This window comes from Patagioenas fasciata, chromosome 7 (assembly GCF_037038585.1).
Source record: "Patagioenas fasciata isolate bPatFas1 chromosome 7, bPatFas1.hap1, whole genome shotgun sequence".
Taxonomy (NCBI): domain Eukaryota; kingdom Metazoa; phylum Chordata; class Aves; order Columbiformes; family Columbidae; genus Patagioenas; species Patagioenas fasciata.
In genome coordinates, this window is record NC_092526.1 from 6,075,903 (window position 1) to 6,098,347 (window position 22,445).

Below are 22,445 nucleotides of genomic sequence, written 5' to 3' on the forward strand. Positions count from 1 at the left end.
TAAAGGGCTGCTGAATAAGTGTTTCTTAACTTGAAACATAACTGTAATCAGAAAACTATGTCTAGCAATGGGCTTTTTTTGTACATTTTTTTTTCTTGTATGTTATTTTGGTAATAGTATATTGAAGGTTTTGTAGCCTCGTGGGTTATAAATTATTAATCAAAACAAGCGTCACTATCATAGCATACTGACAAGTTTACGTTTTTACACTATTCTGACTTTTTAAAAAAAGTATGAAATGGAAGTTAAATGTTTGCCTGATGCTGACACTGCGCTTAGGCTTCCAAGGATCACCCAAGATTCCTGGAAAGCTCAGAGTTGACCTGAAGATCAACATCTTGAATTAATACAGGTTTATAACTCATGGTTGTCTGACTATCCACTTGCTCTTAATAGGACACTAAGAGCCTGCAAACAAAGACATTATGTAGATTATCAGTAAATATATTTTCTTATTGGAAGTCAAGTTCTAAACCAGGTTTTTTTCCTTTAGGAAGTTATACAGTCGCTTTTCGAATTAAGAGCTAGAAAATTAATATGAAATACACTGCATGCATTTAACTTGTTTAAATCTAGCATTATATTGGCTTCGATGTCTCAGGGCATTTTTGGCGTAGTTATGGATGTCAATAACCTCAAACAACAATTCCTGCCTTTTGTAACCATCAAAACCTATATATAGTGGTAGATTGGCCTGACATTAATCCAAAGGGAGGTTATATAGTCAGATTTTCTTTGTTGGTATGCAATAAAATTCTGATTCGAAGTCAGTTGAAATATTCCTGTTGATTTTGGTTGTCTTCTGGTTTGTCCCTAAAAGAATGAAATTCAGAAGATTTGAATGTGAGACAAGACTGTGAAACGCTTTTTAACTGATGTATTCTTTTGGGTTTGTTACTGGTTTGATCACAGCGCAGTAGTTGTACAGTATATAGGTTATGGTGATTTATGTAGATTATATTTTATGTGTTCAAAAATACACTGCCGCTAATGTATAGATCTTGAAATGCAACTTTTTAAGTCTATTTTTAGCAGACATCATTAAAGTAGCAACAGAAGTGAGGTGTGCTGGTTGTTTTGCACTTGCATGGTAACTATTTCAAATGATGTACGTGGTCTCTAGTTTCACAATTTAGTAGTAATTGTGGGTATCAAGAACTACTGTGACTAAACTGTTCTTTTTGAATAATATATAACTTAAATTATAATATTAAAGTGTAGTATATTGAATATTCACTATACTTCTTCATGTCTTTAAGTATTTTGGGTCTTTTAAAATGTAGTTAGGAGCCTAGTGGTAGATTTCCATGGTTTGGCAGAGTCAAAATGGGACAAGTGTCTCCGGTTCTCGTCCATCATGAGCGGTGCCCCCAAGAGAGCCTGTGTTTGAAGATTATATTTTTGATACTGCCTGTGTCTCTAACACTTCTGAAAAATGCCTTCCATAAAATAATTATTATTTTCAACATTATTATGACATTCTTCATTATGGTAGTTTTTTGCATGACTATTGCAAAGGTCCCTTGCACGCATTGTACAATTGCTTATTCATCAGTCTACCTTGAGGCTGGTGACTGGGAGGTAATTTCTGTCCTGCTCTTTTTCTTGTGACTGTATCCCAAAACAGGCTCAAATTCTGGCTCATTGGATTGTTGGAGGTCTTGAAATTCTGCATAATACTGCTACTGGCTTGATTCATTTAATTGATTTTTCTTCTAAGTCCTATGTGAGGAATTCTAAATTTTGAATCCTCTGTGGTTTTCTGTAAGACTGAATCCAGATTGCTTCAGACAGCTGCTTCATCAGCATCTCAGACAACTGATGAGAAACAGCTTTTGGGTTTGATTTGGCTTTTTCAAGCCAGAGTTACAACAACATATGTGTGTCATGTCATTCAGAATGTTTTTATAACAACATGAAAGCGAGCTCCTGTGTGTTCTTAGATAAGCTTCCATCTCCTTTCTCCCTGGATGACTATGATTGACAGACCCTGGTTCTCTTGTGGTTTATTTATTGCCTATGGCAGGCCTGACGTTTTCAGTTTAGAAACTACTCTTTAATTTTCAAATGGGTAGAATACCACTTCATTTTCCTAAAAGAGACCACTGGATTTGCATCTATTAGGTTTATTGTATCTAATTGTCTGTAGCACAATGAAGCTAAAAACATACAAAGAGGATGAAAATACAGAGACTTGCACTGGAGGAAGACGGGTGTGTACCACAGCTGAATGAGCAAGAGTAATGAACAATTCCAAGAGTTCCATATTCTGGAGCTGCACATTTATCACTTTCATTTTAAGAAGGGAATATTTGTGCTCTCTTGGCTGGATGAAAAGCCTGAGAAAAATGACAAAGACTCAGATCTGACGTCGCTTCTGAACAGAGATGAAACATTTAATTTATCATGGTGTTTTCCTTCAGCACATTTCTGTAGGGACGTGCCCACTGCACACATATATTACAGGCAGAGCAAGTGCTTTGGCTGGGGATGTGGAGGTTAATCCCTATATACCTGCATTTCACCCACAAATTCTACCTCAGGGAGCTATGCTAACTAAAGCTATTGCAGTTCAGTCCACGCTCTGTTCTTGGGGTTTGTCCTGCTCTCAGTCTTTTTAGATATGAAATAGAACAGGGATCGCACAGAATGTGTTTCTGTTTTGAAAAATAATCTTTTGTTTACCGCAGCATCTTCTGTATTTGCAAAGGGGTTACCATTGGGACTGGTGTTTACTGGAACAGAAGAAAATGGGTTATGTTATAGCAGGTGTCAGGTTTTTTCACACTGTGCTTCCTTTTCTTAGCCTTTCTCTTCCATTTAAAATTGTAAAGCAAGCAGATTTAGAAAAAAAAAAAATGAGAAGGCAAAACAAAGATGATGACTTTACAGCATTCAGGCAAAATTTGGGGATTACAATTTGTTTTGATACATTTCAGCAAATAGAAAACTGGCAGATAGTAAGACCCTTGTCTGAAGGGGCAGGAAAACCTATACAACCTTACCAGAAGATTAGAACTCTGCATTCTGTCTTTAATATGAGCATTCAGCTCTGTAAAGAATCAGCTACACCAAGAACAAATATCTTTCTGCCCCATGAGATGAGTATATTCCGCTATGGGGAGTGAACTGTTCTTTTCCCAAAGAATGTGTGTAGCTCATTAGCTTTGTGCTCTATAGCGTCATGTCTCCATTTAACTGCCTAGTCCAGAAATCAGTAGATATTTCAAGGGGAAAAAAATAGCAAAAAATTGTGTTTTTCTCAAAAAGAAAGGGTAGTTATAGAAATGCCCATATGTGTGTGATTGAAGGAGAGGGATAGGATGCGAAAGAAATGAACGAGTGAAGGAAAAATACCAGTAGAGTTCGCAGAGCTTTGTTTTGCTGCTTTATCAGTGTTTCTTCTGTGTTAGATATTCCTGCTGCTTTCAGGTAAAGGAAAGAGTCAAAGATGGAGCAAATAAGCCGTAAGTGTATTAATGTTTCTGTCAAACAGTCAAGCCTGAAAGAAAAACATAAGAAAAACTGCAAAGCAAAGTTATTTGATTCTTTATTAAATATATGTTCATATTGAAATAGACAAGTCAAGGCAGCAGAAGACTAAATAACCAGGCTAGGAGAGAATATATAAAATTACGTGACCTGTAACCCTTTCCTTTCTTTCATGTTAGAGAGAGCCAGTATCTAGACTAGAAGTATAACAAGTGAAATTATTTACTTCTGTCATTTCAGAAGCGAAAAGAGCAGCTGAGAGGTCTTTGAGGGCGAGTTCCAACAAGCTTGGAGCACTATTGACTTGACTCCAGATACAAACTTTTCTGATTTTTTTTTTTAATTTAAACTTTGTTCCAACAGTGGGTACTTACTGGAGCTGTTCCCAGCTGTTCTTTCAGAGGTCTTTATTCAGTAATTCGAATGCATAGTGTTCACCTTTTTATAACAATTCTTCTTTGTTTCTTTTCTGTGTTCTTTTTCTTCCTATCTTCTCCTATGGGACCGTTCTGCTCCTGTCTCCCACACAAAGGCGTCTGATCCTCTTTTGTACTCAGTTGATGTGAATCAGCAGAAGTAATTTGAATCTAGTGTTTACCTTCAGACAACAAAGCAGCAACATTAAAACCCCTATATTGTTAAAGTCTCACATGGTATTTTAAAACTAGCTTATCCATTACGTCTTTGAATCCTATTTCTTATCTTATTTGAAGTCCAAAATTGTTGTAGAAACTGTTTCATATTGGTGGTGAAACTCCTGAATTTAAAATGTTTTATGGAGAAAAAAAATCAGTAGTGGATATTAATAATCCTATGATGACACAAAATATTACAAATGTTTGGTTTTATTTGTCAGGAACCTTGCATTTTAAAAGTATAAGTCATGAGTGTTCCAATCTTTGAAAGCCAATTAGATTAGAAAATCATTACTGTTTTGGCTCAGTGTATTTTCTTGAAAATACAAAGGCGGGTATTTCTTGGTGTGGTTAGGGTAACTTGCAAGTTTGTAGTTCATGATTTATAGTTCTAAATATGCCTTTCGATACTCTGTTTTTCTCTTGGATTCATAGTCTGTCTTAGTTTTCATATTTTCTTTTCAAATTTTATATCTTCTGCGTAACTGCTCTAGGAGAGAAACATAATATGTTTTTAATGTGTCATCAGAAAGGTTCATAAAAATGAGCACTTGTCTGTACTTCAGTGTTATGTATTCTGTTTTTACTAGTTCTGCTCTATAAACTCATGACTAATGATAAGTAAAACAGATAAGCAAAACAAAAATAGGCCTTCTCCCCAATAAGATATGCTACATTATACCTTTGAACAACTTCTGTAATGAGTAACTGAAGAATGGTTCATGGAACATCAAAGGATTTAATGAACCACCCAAATAAATAAAACACTGAGGCATCCTCAAACTCTCAAATACAAAAGCTTTGTTACAGCAGATGGATGTATCCAGGGTGGATACCAAAAAATTAAACGCATGTGGTATTTCATATTTTTATTGTTAAACACTCAAAATAATGATGTGCCTGTCAGCCCATCACAATAATTTATAGGTTCGTTGTCTAGTTTTAGCTTAATTTGAGAGAGGTGCAATTGCCTGATAGATGATCAGTTCCCAGATGTTGTATTTAAATAGGTTTGGTCCCAGGTTATATGTCAGCACCAGCTCAAGAGGAGCGGACACGGGCAGGAAAGACTCAGGTGCATCCAAAGAAAAGGCTGCTGCAGAAGCAGTTTATTAGTGAACTTTGCAGAGTCTGTGCTGGAGCTAGAGGATATCCACCATTCCTAAATTCTACACTAATAACGCGATGGATTTCTTTAAACATCAAAACAAAGGTGCTGGCCTGCCTGTGTCAGCGTTAGACCTCAGTAGGACGAACAGGAACCTTGACTCTTTTTCATTAGTTATTTAACTAAAACAGATTAATCCAGCAAAGCTTCTGCAGCTGGTGGATATATTATTGAAGAATTCTCAGGGTTTGTGGTAACCCTCGTGTTAAAAGCCATGTAGGTTCAAATGCTGGATTAGTTAGGCAGCAGTCTGGCTTCGCAGGATTGGTTTTGATATGTGAAAAATGAAAGGTCTTACTGCTGAAAGCATGTTTTTGGGCTGGAAAGATGCTACTCTGTTTCTTCAGGATTACAATCATTTGGATCTTTGAGCATTGTATGTGTGCTAGTCTATAATTAATTTCTTGTTGGTATCATTCAATGATTTTATATCTCGTTCACTGAAATGAACAGAGTTTCCAAGACAGGAAAGCAAAACAACTTTATAGAAAAATTGAATCTGGCTTAATCAGAATTGGTGTCACCTCGTACCTCACTAAGACAGTGGCACTACTGCCGTAATTTGGTGAATGCAGAGCAGTGGGCACTGTGGAAACAGAAGTCATAGTTTACCTTCTCTATTTTGAAAAGTGATTTTTTTTTCCTCCTCGTTGATGGGGATCTGTGGTTCTATTTAAGATGCAAGGTTCTGTTTTGCCAGTTACATGAAAAGGTATTGTTAAAATCAGCTCTGTGTGTGTGTTCTTGCTGCAGATGATACCTGTAAATTAACCTGTGAAAATGGAGGAAAGTGCATTATAAACGAGAAGGGGGATCCCCGATGTCACTGCTGGCCAAGTTACTCTGGTGAAAGGTGTGAAAAGAACCATTGCTACAATTACTGCCAGAACGGAGGAACCTGTGGAGCCTCTCTCCTTGGTAACTATTTCTGAGCAGCTGTATCTTACTGTTACTCCTGCCTTAATATCAATGTTTGTGTTTATTCCTTGTTTGTGATATTTTGTTCTCCTTGTAACTTACTTGCTTTGTCCATACTATGTGCAATATAGCAGTATAAACCATACACATACTTTAAAGTGCTTTTCATTCACATGCCTCCATGTTTCAGCAGAATGAAGCTGCGTCCCACAAAAGGTAGCATGGGAGTCAGTATTCAGTATAAAGATGCATGTGTAGACATGTAGAAATGAAATTCTAAAGTGTAAGATCCAGTCAAACTGCATCTGGAAGGACGCCAGACATCTTGCTCTCTCTTTATGTCACTTCTCCCTTTAAATTTTTAGGTGTTGTGACCTCAGTCTTTCACCTTTGTCTTACTGGAATTCACAAAGTAGGCATTTTACACTCCTCATTCTCAGGAAGATTTGGTTGGTCAGAATTAAGTTCCTTTTGTTTTCGTGAAGGAATTTGAAATTGCTTCTCTCATCTTGAGGGAGATTTTCCTGTCAAAATGCAGGTGTTTGGCAGTTGGAAAAATGTGATAAGAAATACTCTAAAATTTAGTAATTATGTGAGAAAAGAGAAGTTGAATTATATTTTCTGCTCCAAGGAATATTTAACTATTTGATTCAAAGTAGAAGACCTGGAGAAGAGCTTGCTGTCTCATCTCTTCTCAGAGGTCTATGAACTGCTGAAGATGATGTGGATCATTTTCTACTATGTGATGAAATGTCCAACACCATGGTCAGTGAAAGAGAAGTACAATATCTGACTTTAGATGAAGTTTGTGACTGGTACCGAGAGCTCCCTGTAATGCAGAATTATGTATCTTCTTCTCTGTGACAGAGGGGGCTTAGATCTTGATGTTTTTCTCAGCGCTCCTTCCTAATTAACTTAAGCTTATATAGTTTAGTAATTTAGCTTCTCTATGCTAGTTTCTCTGGAGCCTCATTTTATTTACTGAGATGTGGTGTCAAAAATTCAAGTGAATGCAAATCTAGCAATCTGTTGTGTGCCAAACAGAGGATTTTCTTTTTTTTGTTCTGAATATTTGAGGGTTAATAATGTTGTTCATAGTTAACATTGTTAATAATGACTAAATAATAGAAAATGAGAATACTTCAGGTTGATTGATCATACTTGAAACTGCTTCTAACAGCTGATGGAAATACTGACACAAATGAGAAGCAGGGATTTTTCTCAATGTAGTGAGATCAATATATGTTTAGTGAGGACATACAAGAGAATGGAAATAAGTAATGGGTGATTTAAATGATGTGTAGAACTGCCTTGTCATCTGAAGAGAGGATGTTTACTGCCACATCTTTACATGTCTGGCATTTATTTGATATTTTGTGGGGTTAAGGGGCATTATAAAATTAATAACTCGGCTCCTAGAACTCATCTCAGTTCTGAATCCTGCAGAGACCCCAGGGTTTTATTTAATCCTTTACTTTTGGTAGGAACCATAGTGCTCACTCAACTACAGCAGCTCTTGTTTTCTTTAGCAGGCAGCTGACACTGGCTGCGCCCACACAGCTCTGCTATCACCTGCATACTTTTTCTTCTTTTTCCTTGCTAAATCCAGTCGCTGAAATCTCTCAGCCTTACTGAAATATTAGTGTGGTAGTTTTGATCGCCAGTGAGTAATGGAGAGATATGGGCAGATTCTACAATATATTTCTGCTAAGTTGCTTATCGTGCCCCAGCTGCTGCAGAGGACCTGGAGATGCAGACATGAGCTCTATTTCTGCTTGGTCTCAAACAGGATAATGTGTCTGCAGCAAAAATGCATCAGGAGAGCCAGCGTGGATGTCACCACGGTCTACATTCCATTGCTCAGTTGCCTAATAACTGGGAATCCAGGCCTTTAACTGCAGCTAAAGTTTGCTGTACCACACATGGCCAAACTGAGCCAAGACCAACACAGAGCTGGTTTCGATGACTCTTACTGGGCATACCTGCTAACAGGAATATTCTTCTGCTGTGCTGTGTCCACTTTCCCAGTTTCATCTCATTTTTTATAATCATATTTCAAGTTAGCCAAATTCTCTTTCTGCCATTTCTAATTCGTAAGGGTAGCCATGCCTTGAAGGCTGTGCCATAACTTTTGTGTGCTGGAGATGTGGAAGAATGACCATCTATCTTTCTAGATCAAGGTGACTCCATCCAGCATTCCAAATAAAATTTTCGAATTGATCCACATCTCATCTTACTTGCATGCCTAGCCCCTGAACCCTGTAAATATTCTATTAAGAAGAAATCTCTATTTCTTATCAGACTATATTTCTTATCTATATCAGGCCATAAATTGTGTGTTACTGAAACAAACTAGCATGTCAGTGAGATGTCCCCTTATCCTACTTCAATCTAATCCATGATATAGTAAAGCCATTAAATATCTTACAGAGAGAAGCTAAACAGGACACCGCAAAAGCATTAAAAACTGTAATGAAGTCAGTAAAGCTTAATTCCTCAGGTGTTTTTGCAACAACCGTTTCCTCCTTCCAGTCAAATATACCACTGTGCAAAGCATGTCATTCAGTCCTTGCATTGGTGGGTACACATTTCGCTGCAGGGCGTCCCAGTTTGGACAGAGGGTGTGAAATCCAGACCAGAACAGTGTTCGCTCACCTCCTCATTGTCTCTGCCCTCAGGGCAGAGCTGATCTGCTTTGTCAGGCTCGTATAAGTGTCGTTAGTGTATGTGTTCCTTTATTCTTGCACGTTGCTACATGTAGGAATAAAAAGGTTCCTTATAACCAGGAATTGCTTAGTTTTTCTTAATGGTTGTAGAACTTAAGCATTATCTTGTGTCTAGATTTATATTACAACCTACCAGGGTGACCTGTCCACTAGCAATAAGTATATATTGCACACTTTCTTTTTTCTTAGAGAATTCTCTAACATCTCTGGAAAGTATAAAATTACCATTTCAAAATAAAGTCAGCTCAATAGCACCTTAATTTCTTCTACTGTGGTATTACTACTTGTGCATACCATGCACCACACTACAATGCTCACAACTAGTTCCTCAAAAAGCAGCATTTATGCTTTTGATCCATTATACAATTGGCTCATCAAACTGTCCTGCTTAACTGCTGCAATCAAGTTGCACATATCTTCCCTATTATTATTATTATTGTTATTAGTATTATTAGTATTATTAGTATTATTAGTATTATTATTTTCTATTTCTTCAAAATTAGGAAGCTTTTTCCTCTGGAAGCTGCGGTGGCCACATGTGTGCTACTGCAATCCAAATCCTACCTACAAAATATATAAAGGACCTGTGATAATTTCAGCTTGCTTGATTTCTTAGAAGCTCTGGTTGCCCTTATCAATTCTCGTATATCATCGAACTCAAACAGTCAATCTAATGAGTGTCATTCCACACGTGTGCCCTTTGGAAAGCTTAGGGACCACCAGTAAAATCAGCCTCATGGGGGATGAGCTGCTGCTGGGAGGCTCTGCTGGAATTCAGGGAATTTCCTTATTATTGGCTACTGGCCCAAAACCAAGGAAGAGACATCCCAAAAACAAGCCTTTCATCATATTCCGATATAAATAAAATGATACAGTATATAAAATACTCTTCTAGTGAATGCGTGTGCTCTGGTGAATGTGCAAATCCCGTTCTCTTTCACCACCTAATATATAATAGAAATGTGATAACCAATTAAGTAAATTGCAGAGTATTACTCATTTTTTCAAACATGATTGTGCTAAATCGTTGCTGGATGTGGTAAGTTGTAGAACCTCATTATCTGCACACAAATGTTAATTTGTTAAACAAATCCCACTGGCAATTCAGGGATTATTCACTGTTGGTTTACTTACTGCTAAGCCTTTTGGCAAATTCCTATGTGAACATTCTATAGCTAGAGATTGGGGCAGCTTTAATTAAAATTTATAAGTTTATGACAGTTGTATTGAACTACAATAATTGAACAAAGAAAATGTCATCAGTTAATTAAAAGTACACATCTGAGACGTGTAATTAAAAGTTTGGGTATAATGAACACTTTCCAGTAAGGCAAATTGAGGGGAATTTGGAAAAAGAAAAAATGTTACCATAAAAGTGCACTTCCTTTCTTCTTACAGTTTAAAGTAAAAATATTGGAGCAATAATTTACTAAATGTCCTGAACACATTAACTAGATCTCACTAGTTCACCTAAATTAGATAAATACATATTTGTACTACACTTGCAGTACAAAGAGTAAGTCTAACCATGTAGAATTAGGATGCTTGTATCAATATGAGTTTAAAATAATATCTTTAGAGATTTTCTTTCACAATATGGAGAGAACGTGTATCTGTTGGGACTGATCCCAATCAGCTCACCTACTAATTATGTACAGTAATACAGCTTCTCTCCACCGCTGTTGGTTCAGTAAAGCTAATTATGGTTCATCAGCCACACAGAAGTGAGTTGTTGTGATTCCCACAGACTGTGATAACTACTCTAGAAGACGTGATATTACTTACAGTAGGCTGCTGTAGGGCCACGTTGTTTTCTATAATAATGACAGCAAGTGAAATATGCTAATTAAACATGCATATTCATACATAAACAACTTAAACCCACACATTGCTGTTAGCGAATTTACCACTGACTGGAAGAAATAAATTATCTATGTTTGGTGCAGACATTCATCTGGATGATCTCTTTTTTTTAACTTTCAGAAAGTTTACAAAATAGTTTTATTTTCCTAAAACAATTGAATTTGCAAAATAACTTATGTGGTCACACTAAATACATATTTTTTTCTGTTGTTTAGGCAGTAGCATCAAAGTTGATCTCCTTAGAGTTCTGGTTATTAAAGAAAAGTAAAGAGTTTAAGATATATGACTATTTTTCCAAAAGAAATAATTTTGATATTATAGAGCCAATATACTAAAACATCCAGTAGCTGTTTTCAAAGGTGATTTGAAAAGTTATTTGTATTAAATTGGCAAAATAAATTGACACATTACCAGTAACTACATCCTGTAATCAAAACCTAATTGAACATTTTAGGAGTTTCATTTCTGTCATCCTCTTATGGATGATTTTTCTCTGTAAGAGAGGAGGAAACTGCATTTTAACTTCATGCCAAAAACTTCACATATTTTTCTCATGTCCTGCTGCCCAAAAAAAACTTGATATGTCCTAGGGTCACCATAAAAGACTGTCCTTTAACTTACTAAGTTCTGTGCAAAACATTTGAAAAATAGAGGTGAGAATTTTATAAGGTTGCTTCAAGTTCTATCAGGTTTAGAATTAAGACCAAAAAAAAAACCCCAAAATCTGTATTTTTTTAAGAGACAGGCTACAAAGAGAATCTTCAGAGAAGAGGAACTTTGAAGTACATAATTTCCCCAGGGACTTTCCACTATAATTTTTGTTACAGTTTTATATATTTTACTAGACGCCCTTCAATGTATTCTCTGAAATTAATTTCTTTAGAATTGTCATTTAGAATTATTTTAAATATAAAATACTCTCCTCTGTATGAGGACTATATGCATCGTGTCTCCCCTTGCATATTAATAAAGTGAGAAACTCCATATCCAATAATTAGATTAGAGATAGTGAACAGCAAAGTGCATCCACATTTACTGTAAATCACTGAGAATGGAGAAATCGCAGTTAAAAAAGATGTACTTCCTACTCCCTTGATATTGTTAGCATGGTTTTGAAACTGGATCATTTCCAGATGAGATGCTAGAGAATGTGCTGCCACCTTGTCCTCCTTGCCACTTTTGACAACATTTTTTCAACATAGGTAACCAAAACAGGAGTATTTTGATGGGATTATTATGTTGCGGAAGAGACTAAATAAGAAAGCAGGTAAAAGGTAGGATGCTAATCTGCAATAGGCAGAGGAAAGTGAGACAGTATTCTCATACGGGAAATCCATGTGAGGACTGCTCAAAACAGGGAAATTATTTTCTTCAGCAATTTTTTTTCCATTTTTGCATAAAATACAGAGAAGGATGGTTAGCTGAATTTAAAGCAGGTTTTAGCATTCCATAAACCACTTTCCTTATTCATATTTTCTACACTGTCATGTGAACATTTCTGTGGTGGTGAAGATCTGGAATTAAGAGAGAATTTTGCTTCTGTGTTTGTACAGCTCTAATCCTGAAACTTCATGACCAGTGTAAATGCAGAACTTTTGTAACATAAATGTAAATGCTGGAGATGCCATGCAATGTTTGTTAGTCAGGACATGTGACATCTTGGCTAATGTGACTATTTTCTTTGCAAACATAAATCTATATTCCGATTCTATGATACAAAACATTTTGGCATTGTTTGGCATTGTTTAATACTGCAGTTTTATTAAACTGCTCTTGGAACCATTTTGTATCAGGAATAATTTATGAAATAAGGCAGATAAAAATGTTATTATTAGTATTATTTTAGTTGCCAGTAGTCTGTGTATAAATAGGCAATGAACTATTAACATTTCTGGAAGTCATGTTAAATTGAGTGACAAAAATGGGGTTTAGGCTATGTGGAATTAAATTTTCATACAACTGTCAGCAGTTTGGCATATTTATAAGTCTACATTAGCAAAGAATAGAATAATCTTTTCTACAAACTAGGAAAATATCATTGTCCCATCATTTTAAAAAATAGAGAAATATTAATAATAAAAAACTTTTTTCAGATCTCTAGATCTATGTTCTATCACTATTTTATTTTCCCATTTATTGAAATGCTGATTCAGATGAAGGATTATGTGAAACCCCCTGGCTTAGGGGGATATATTTAAATATAAGTGTATACATGGGGAAAAACAAGAAGAGTCTGTGCTAACATCTGAGTCCAACATCTTTGATTTAATGTTTAGATCGCAGGGGACAGATACGAATAACCAGGCTGATGCATATTAAACTACTTGGAGCTATTTTTAAGTCAATGGTTTTGTTCCTGCTGTACTCATTAGAGGGAGAGACTAACTGATCTCATGGTCTTTAGGATGATTTGCAAAACACTTTAAATTAGCATAGCTTAAAATAGAAAAATGCAGCAAAGAATAATGTGAAGGGTTTCATGTAAGAAGAGTAAGAAGTAAGTGAAGGAAAAAGAATAAATAAATTGTTCTACATGAATCAGAGAGAGTAGAAAAAATGAGGGCGCTTCACTTGCACTGAAAAATTCTCCAACAAAGACGATATTAAAGGATTGTGTAGTATTAAAACAAAGGTATAGAGTTGTGGGGTTTATGGAATGTTTAGTTTAATCTACAGTACTTCAGTGAGACAGCCAACTAAATAGAGAATAAATTTTAAAGAAGGTAAGAAGGTTTCCACATTTCAGAGTTTTTGATGCAGCCACGGTAAGAGACATCAGAAGGCAAATGCGAAAATAGTTGTGGATGCCTGTGCCAGACATGATATTAAAACGAGGTAACAATGAGACAAAAGACAGCAAGGGAGGGACCTGGTCATAATGCATCAGGAAATCAGGCAGCGGTAAGGATTTTTGGTAGATCGGTATGAAGGTGAGCAATAATTAATATAGAAAAGTAACCCCTAAATGTTATCTCATATGACTACTTAGGATATTGAGAGGATATTAAAACATACCCTTCTGTAACTTTTAAACAAAGTCAGGCCCAAGTCAAGCAAAGCTTCTGTTGTGTGCTCCTTAACCCACCTATCCATGAAGTAGGATTGTTTATATGTTAGTAGTTTCTTTCTGCCTTATGCCCCGATGTGAATTTTTTCAAGTGTAAATGCAGGGATAATTGGAGTTTCTCATTATAAATGTATTCTCTGACTTCCATAGTCATATCATTATTGTGATTGGGATATCACTAATAAAATCTAATAGGCAAATTTTCCTGTTTATGCCTGCAATTCCTTTCCGAAGAAATTCTGCATTGCACATACAGTACACTATGTAGTTAACTTGCTAATCTGAATGACTTTAACACTTAACCTGTACCCTTATTCTGTCACCAGGAAAGAATAGATAACAAGGAAACGTGCACTAGTTTTACAACAGCCCTTTAGTTGCCTTCCTTTTCCACATTTGCTATAGCCAATGATATTTATGTTCCCATTCAAGGCCAAACATTTTGGTTCTCAAATCTTAATTCTTAGACTTTTACCATTTATGTAAAGCACACGTGTTACTGTTTTGGTTTTCTGTTTTCCTACTCACAAGGCATTCCCTTTGTTCTGCCCAATTCCTATTTACTCTTTGACTATTACTAGCCCACGTGTGGTCCTTACTCAGACATACGGTATTTCTGTGACTTTACTCAAAGGGATGAGCCTTTGCCTTAAAATTCAAATTAACACCACCCTGTCTGCCCCTTTGAATGAAAACAAAGGGAAAAGAGTGTGGAGGAAAAATAAAGTTAATAAGAGATAAACAAGGATGAGAATAGAGTATTAGGAAGTGAGAAGGGGGTGGATAGTTAGACACATCAGGTCATTTACTTAAAGAGAAGATTACAAATGAGATATAAAAGCAAAGTCAGGAGATGGAAAAACATTTATTGGATCTAGAGGTTTATTTTAAAGAAGATTAGCCTTAAGAAAAAGAGTCAGGGAAAAGTGGAAGATTTTAATAAAACAGTGGAATTATAACAAAGCTATAACTCCTTTAGACATGAGATTTAGATAAGGAAAATAAATGGGAAAATTACAATAGGGAAGAATCATAGGAGGAAAATGCATCAGGTTTTAAACACTATTTTAAAACTGTTTAAAAAGAAGCTGTAGCCTAGGAGTTCATTTTGTGCAGATGTTGATTCCTAGGTTTTCACTGCTTTTCCAATATTGAATATCGACCTTACAGCCATGTTTCGTCTGATGTAAGACAGCAAGTTTTGTACTACAGCATTTATTAGATGAGAGGGGTAGGATAACAAAACAGGCACAGACATTTGTGTTTTAGGAAAGATTGTTATGTAAAGTTGGCTATTAGTACATTAAATATTTCTATATTCTTGCGATGTAAAGGTTTGGAGATTTGAGAATAATGGAGTGTATTCAGAAGAGGCATGAGTGTTGATTATACAAACATTTTTCCTCTGCAACTGGAGGAACCCAGCCTGGCAGGATGATTTGAAGATCTTAGTCATATCTTAAATTCCTATTTAAGACCATCTTTTAAAAGAATTTCCAAATAAAGAGTCCATGACCATACATGCACAAGTGTCAAATGCATAGATGCAGTTTTTGCAGTGTCCATATCTGCTGACTTGCTTTTCAAAAAGTTCTGAATTCAAGCAGTGTTTTCAAGGCCGTGTTTTATTAGTGTCTAGAAAAATGTAGTTGGGTTTATATATTCAAACTTGCCACTGTTAAGATAAATGTATCTGTCTTTAAAGTAGTAATTATTGCTTTGATGTTTATTTATTTTTATCATAAAATAGTTTGTTGCTTTGGTTTTCTGTTTTAAATAGGGAGGCCAACCTGCAACTGTGCGCTGGGTTTTACAGGACCCAACTGCAATCAGACGGTCTGCCACCATTTCTGCCAAAACGGAGGCACCTGCAGCGTCACTGCTGGGAATCAACCCTTTTGCACCTGCTTGGCCGAGTATACGGGAGACAGGTGTCAGTATTGTAAGTAATCTTCACAGGCTCTTAAATCTGGATTGATAAGCCTCTTAAATATGGTTTTACAACAGAAGTTCTACAAAACAGAAGTTTGACATGATTTGAGTGATTTTTCTTCAACACATGTTGCTAAACGTAGCCCCAAAAATATTCATTACTGCTAAGGGAATGGAATTTGATGTATTCAAGTGATCTTTGAACATATTACTGCAGTATCCATCTATGTGTTTAGGTGAAGAAAGATCTTTCTTAGGAGTTAGTTATTTTAGTATTTTCATGAATGAATATGTACAATGCAGCTGTAAAAGGTAGTTGACTTAGTCAGTAGAAATGACATACTTGTGATAATAGTTTCTAGTCCTTCTCATATATGTTGTCTTGTGCTGGTGGAATATCTAAACATAGTGAACTGAAGTAGTTGATTAACTAATTCTCTGGTGTCCCTTATCTTTGCCCACCAACACGTGTCTTGAACTTCTGCCTTACCTTTCGGTTTTATTTCTAACCCCAGTAAGCGGTGTTTTGACAACTGCCTTGAGTTTCACGCCTCTACATGCCTTCATCTTGCTCAGTCTAAGATCACCCTGAGAACGGTTTCTGCCCCCTCCTGGTATGGAACATCAGGATTTCTAAGTATATACTCTTCTTTAATTCTCAGGACTTAGGTTGTCCATAGTTTTTCATTCCACTGATCCATCAGTCTCTGTTTTCCAAAGATTTCCATGCTTTTAGAAAGGCTCTTCTTGCTTTTTAGAACTTTCTCTAATTTTCTTTTTACTTGTTTACAGAAGAGAGGGGAAAGAGCATTATCAAGCTATAGGCCTTCTGTTCTTACTCCGTTTATCTATCTTTTCTCTCCATGCTTTCTCTTAGCATGGATCACTATTATCTGTTTTGCAGCGACTCAAGACATTTAAATGCAATCTTGATCTTCTTCTTTTGGTCACTCATTCCAAAATTATAGTTTATCTTCGTGTCTCTTCAAACCGATGACTCACTAGCAACCCTAACCAAAAACTGGGTATTCTTCTGAGGTCAGAATTATTTGTTTAATCTCCTTTTTAATTTCCTTTTTTTCTACCGCTTTGCTTGGCCTATAAAACTCTAAAATAGCGGACTGTCATAGTGCTTGTTGTAGACAAGCTTACTATAGAACATAAAATGTGAAAACCGTCATCTCTTTTGTAGATAATTCAGTGAATTTGCTGTAGAAGGCTAGATTTAAATAAAACTGAAAGGAAATTAGCTGTTTTAAAGGTCTGGTTCAGAATTGCCTACAAGATACAAAAGGTATGTAGTTTTAGTGAGAGGTCTGTCAAACAAGGGAAGGGTTAGTGTGTATCTATCTTAAACAGGATTTATACTGAAGTAAGCTGAATGTATTTCCAGTTGGGAGACTATGAAATAAATTGAAACCTTTGAATGGAAAACCAGCAGTAATTGTGATTCTCTCCCACTTGGTATTAAACAAACTGCATGGATCCACAAATAACTATCTGCAAACACAATTGGGTATTTGAAAACAGTATAGTACATAAATCATTCACAGACAGACACACAGATTAAGAAAAAATATTTACTTGAGGCTTACCCAAAACCAAACAAATTGTTTCTAGTTGAATGGTTCTGCAAACATGCTTTTTTTAAAAAAAAGAATTAATTTAAATGTAAATTTAGGAGCACTTTTTAAACAGCGCTCATTATCAGATTTGGATTGTCTGCTGACACTGGAAAAACGCCACGATAGAATGACTCAAACACATATAAAATACAAAATAAAATTAAGCTTTTGTTTATTTAAACCTTAATTAAAATAAAAAAAGTCTACAATCGAGTATTTTTGTGGCTAATAACAGTTCTATGAAATTATACAAATTCACAGTTAATAGTGCGTATATAAATTCACATCTATGATTTTTTTTTGCTTTATTCACATATATGTATGTTTTTTTGCTTTATTAATTGCACTTTGTATGCATGTTGGGATAGATTGATAGAGCATTATTGCAAAGATCGCTTGCCTTTAAAATATCTTTGTCAGTCCTTCTGTGATGTGATTGAAACTAGTTCATATGCAAAGGATGATACATGAATGAGCACAGGTATTTTACTCATGCTCCCAAGATGAAAATATTATTAGTGGTTTTTATGGCAGGGAGAAGACATTTACTCACAGTATTGCCAGATTGAAAAGACCTTATTTTCCTCATACTTATCGTCTCCAATTACCCAATGCAGAGTTTCTCCTGTGATTAATTCACATAAGGACTAATAACTAAAATGTGTGCTCCGTGTCAAGGCACTGCCACTGCTGAAATAAATTTAAGTGAATGAATTTACATAGAATTCCACTAACATTGTGCATGTTATTATATACACGTGTATTTGAATATAACTCCCTATTTTAAATTTCTGAAAAAAGACATATAGACTAGTTAAAGTTCATTTCTTGTATCATTTGAGGCCCAAACAACCTAAAAAATAGAAAACGTTTTCATGCAGTTACAATCATTCAAAGCGGTTATAGTGATCTCACAAGCTGTTACTTTCCCCGAAACTGAAATTCCTTTCTTTAACAGAAAGGAAAATATATCTATATATCTATATCTATAGATATAGAAATGTATAGATATAGACATATTTTTGTGTCATTTCAGCCCAAAGGTACAAATGTAGCATACACATTTTAGATATAGCAGAAGATTAAAGGTGGTTGTGACCACCATCAATACTAAAACCCAATAATTGTTTTAGAATATGAGCTTCCTATGCCTAAGTTTTGGGTTGGGTTTGTTTTGTGTTGCTTTGGGGTTTTTTTGTCCTAATGTACATGGAAATATTTCCCCCTTGCAATGTTTTTTTCGTAAAATATCTCTCAATATTATCTTTCTAACTAAGGCAGGTTTTGTTCAAAAACCAGCCCCCCTGTTGCATATTCCCATTCTGTACCTTGAACTGGGGAATGGCAAACAATGAACTACTTCATTTAGTGTCTTTAAGCCTCTCTGGTTGCTCAGTAGTCATTTCACAAGCAGATGAGTCTATAGCATGCATAGATAGGTGGAGGCATACAGTGAATAATCAAACAGAAATAACTCCTGCTTATGAGCACCATAAGTAAAATGCTTCCCACTTTATGAGATATCCCACAAATCATCCATCTTGAGTACAGTCAGTAAAATATATCCATTTTATATTTTAATATATCCACATGCAACGTGCCTCCAGTCAAACACCAGCTGGAGAGTTCACATTCCAGGCTCAAGGCTGGAGTTACCACTTGGTTTAGTGGCAGAATTAGGTTATGGTTGGACTCGGTGATCTTAAGGGTCTCTTCCAACTAAAATGATTCTTTGATCTGGCCAAAGTTCTGCTCTCTAGTGAACAATTTGATAATCCCTTACTCCCAACTGCTGCTGACTCACCCTCAGCCATATCCTGACCTTCAAAGGATTTGAATTTATTAGTTTTGACAGAAAGGTAATATTTAATTAATATGGAACAAGTTACCTCTAAGCTCATACAGGTGCATAGTTGACAGTTGATTCCTATAGAGGAATCATATATCACTTATTTTGTCTGTCCATCAAGAACACCACCAAAAGCTCAATGCAACATGTTCACCGCATAGAACTGGAGAAAGTATTAGAAACAGGGAGAACTGGAGACTTTGAATGAAAAAAAAGTTGTCACTACTATGTGAATAAAAATGAGCCTAAATGTTAAGATACCAGTATATTGCAGCTCTGGAAGCTTCTTCAACCAATTAACTTGGGGTATTTTTAAAGGGATGTGGAAAAATGAGACAGTTCATGGTGCTTCTAAAGTGTTAAAGAATTAACTACTAGAAATTTTAGTCTTACTGACATTTAAGCAGTTAAATAAGATAATAGGGTCTTGCACAGTCTATAAAGATAAGCATGTATGTAGTTTTTTTGTAGAACTTATGGATTATGTCTTTATATATTATTATTATTAAAACTTCATGAAATTTTAATATGTGGATAAAGGAAAAATAAAACTTAATTACTTCAAAATACTGTTTCCATTTCAGTTTAGCATAATGCTGTTAATGCTAATGTGAATATATCAAAAGATTTTTATTCAACCAATGTCCCATTAAATACATTAACATTACTCTGCTTTTCTCATCAGTAGTCTTTATATTATGTGGAATGATGCCATAAATGGTCAGACATCTAGAAGGAAAAAGAAGAAACTCTTTATGAGTTTGTTCTTCTATTTCACTTCTCAAGACTACATCATTAATATGTTATGTGTCTGCTTATAGGGTAGTCTTGATTCTTGTAGTTACCAGTGAGCCACCAGCTTCCTTTACAATTTCGTTTTTATTATAGTACCTTTTAAAACAGAGAAAAGCAAGTTATTATTTTTACGTGATATTCTGTAATGTCTTTTAGTAATTAGCTTTCCTGTTGCTTGCAGATGTTTGCCACCATTATTGTGTGAATTCTGAATCGTGTACTATTTCTGACGATGGAAGTGTAGAATGTGTCTGTCCAGTACAATTTGAAGGGCCAAAATGCGAAGTGGACAAGTGTATCAGATGTCATGGGGGACAGTGCATAATAAACAAAGACAGTAATGACATAGTATGCAAGTAAGTGGGGACGGGGGGTGACTGCGTTCAAAATCGTATATTTAATAGCAATTATTTTGCATTATCCTTTAAATCTCTTACACAGTGTCTAGGACCCGAACCTGTCACATCAGAACAATTCCTTTTGTATAATAATAGGTTATTTTAATAAAAGGAAAGACTAAAAATATTTTGTGTAATAAGCTCACTGCCTGGGCTGGCTTTTCGAAGTGGAAACCTAGAATTCTTGCTATCAGTAGAACTTATACAGATCATAAAATCAGTATTTTAATATGTAGATAATTATAAGGGAATTCACCAGACTTCATAAAATACTGATTGTTATTTGTATTTTTTTTTAACCATGGCAGTTGCACTAATGGAAAGATTGCCTCTACCTGTCAGATATGTGATGGATACTGTTACAATGGTGGTACCTGTCAACTGGACCCAGAGACAAATATACCTGTCTGTCTGTGAGTATCCTGCCCTGTTTAGATCATTAAGATATCTGTGTGACAACAAATAATTAAAATATTTTGCATGTGTCTGTATTTTTGGTCTCTCTAGGATGTACAATGTGCTGGTTGCGGTTGTAACTTAGAGGATATTTCTAAGTATTTCTGTATCCCAATACTTTGTCTACCTTTTTGCAATACGTGTATTGAAAGATATAACTAAGATACAGACCGTGAATGTATATTTATACAAAGATGTATTTTTTGAGACGTCTAATAATTTCAGGCCAGATTTAAAGCCCGTTTAGCCATTTTTCTGGGATGGATTCCAGATGTACAGGTTGGTTGCCTGCCCTGCTTCTCAAAAGGGGGTTAAGTCTTTTCTCCTAGAAAGACGGTCGGAGTCGAGGGTGCTACAGCCCTGTAAGGAACCTGATGGCTAGACAATAGGAGGAAGAGTGTCAGCATTTATTTCCTTTATGGGTCTGAGGATATGCTCATGTATCTCTTGTTTCTGCCCTTACCTTCACACTGCCCGCAGTAGCTTGGCTGTTCTGTGTCGAGATCACTCCCTCCCGCACTGTTGTTGAGGGGATGCTTTTCTTCAGCCCAGACACCAAATACCATAGGAAATGTGATTCTGTAGTCTAGACAGTGAAGTACTCTCTTAAGAGTCAGAAAACCTACATTTCTAGTCCTTTCTTGAGAGCTATGGTGTATCTTCTTTTTCACCTGCTAAATATAAAATACAGAAGTAGTCATGGTAGCAAGAAATTAATTTCTTTCCTGCTCTCAGTCATACTCTGGGTTGTTTTTTTTTTTAGTTTTGCCTAATAAATGATCTGATCTTCTTTCTGGATAGTCTTCCACTTCTTGGGGCAATCTGGAGGTCAGAGCATCCTCCAGGAACATATGAGGTGCTGGCAGAGAGAATTGGACTTGAGTGGCTTATTTCCAGGGTGACATAAGTAAGTTATTTTCCAAAGGGATCTGGCATTCCAACTTGGTAAATACAGATACAGCCGTCCCTTCATTTTATGTGTATGAGGCAGATGATCTTAAAAGAGAGTGCCTGTTGTACTCAGACTCTCAAGGAAGTTACACAGAGCAATGCCTGGATATTGTAGCCCGACCAGTGTGAGAGATGAACCAGCTGTTCCTCCCTGTGAGAGCTCGAGCACTTCTGGATGTGCAAATGGGCAAAGCTGTAGTTGTTTTGCTATGGAAAAGCAGTTGTCAATAGATGTTTGCAGCTTTGGGGTTAGAGACAGTGGAATGCAGTTCTGCACTGTAGTAGTCCTTATTTAGCTGTAAGTGCTTTAGGTGCCTATGGCACTCTTTCATCCAGCCCTTTTTACCTGTTCTTTGTACCTCCTTAAATGTATCTAGTTGTGGACAGGAGAGACTCATAAATCTCAGCTGTAATATGTAAGGCCCGAATATGATGACTAAGTCTGGTGATTCACAGCTAGAATGGCTATTTTGGAAGCTTGTGATTTTTCCTTTGTTTTTCCTTCTAAAAATGGCTTATTCCTTTTCAAATTCATATGGAACACCATAGCATCTCAAGGAAACAAAATGT

At 35.9% G+C, this 22,445-nt stretch overlaps 1 protein-coding gene across 4 annotated transcripts in view; it reads left to right on the plus strand.

Annotated features, from left to right (window-relative positions):
* LRP1B (LDL receptor related protein 1B) overlaps nt 1–22,445 on the plus strand; it is a 687,296-nt gene that overhangs the window by 642,855 nt on the left and 21,996 nt on the right. For all 4 annotated transcript variants that reach the window (XM_065840662.2, XM_071810731.1, XM_071810729.1 and 1 more), the window contains exons 83-86: nt 6,049–6,213; nt 15,650–15,811; nt 20,252–20,426; nt 20,777–20,881. In XM_065840662.2, coding sequence (XP_065696734.1) covers nt 6,049–6,213; nt 15,650–15,811; nt 20,252–20,426; nt 20,777–20,881 — 607 coding nt within the window. The remainder of the gene's footprint in view (nt 1–6,048; nt 6,214–15,649; nt 15,812–20,251; nt 20,427–20,776; nt 20,882–22,445) is intronic.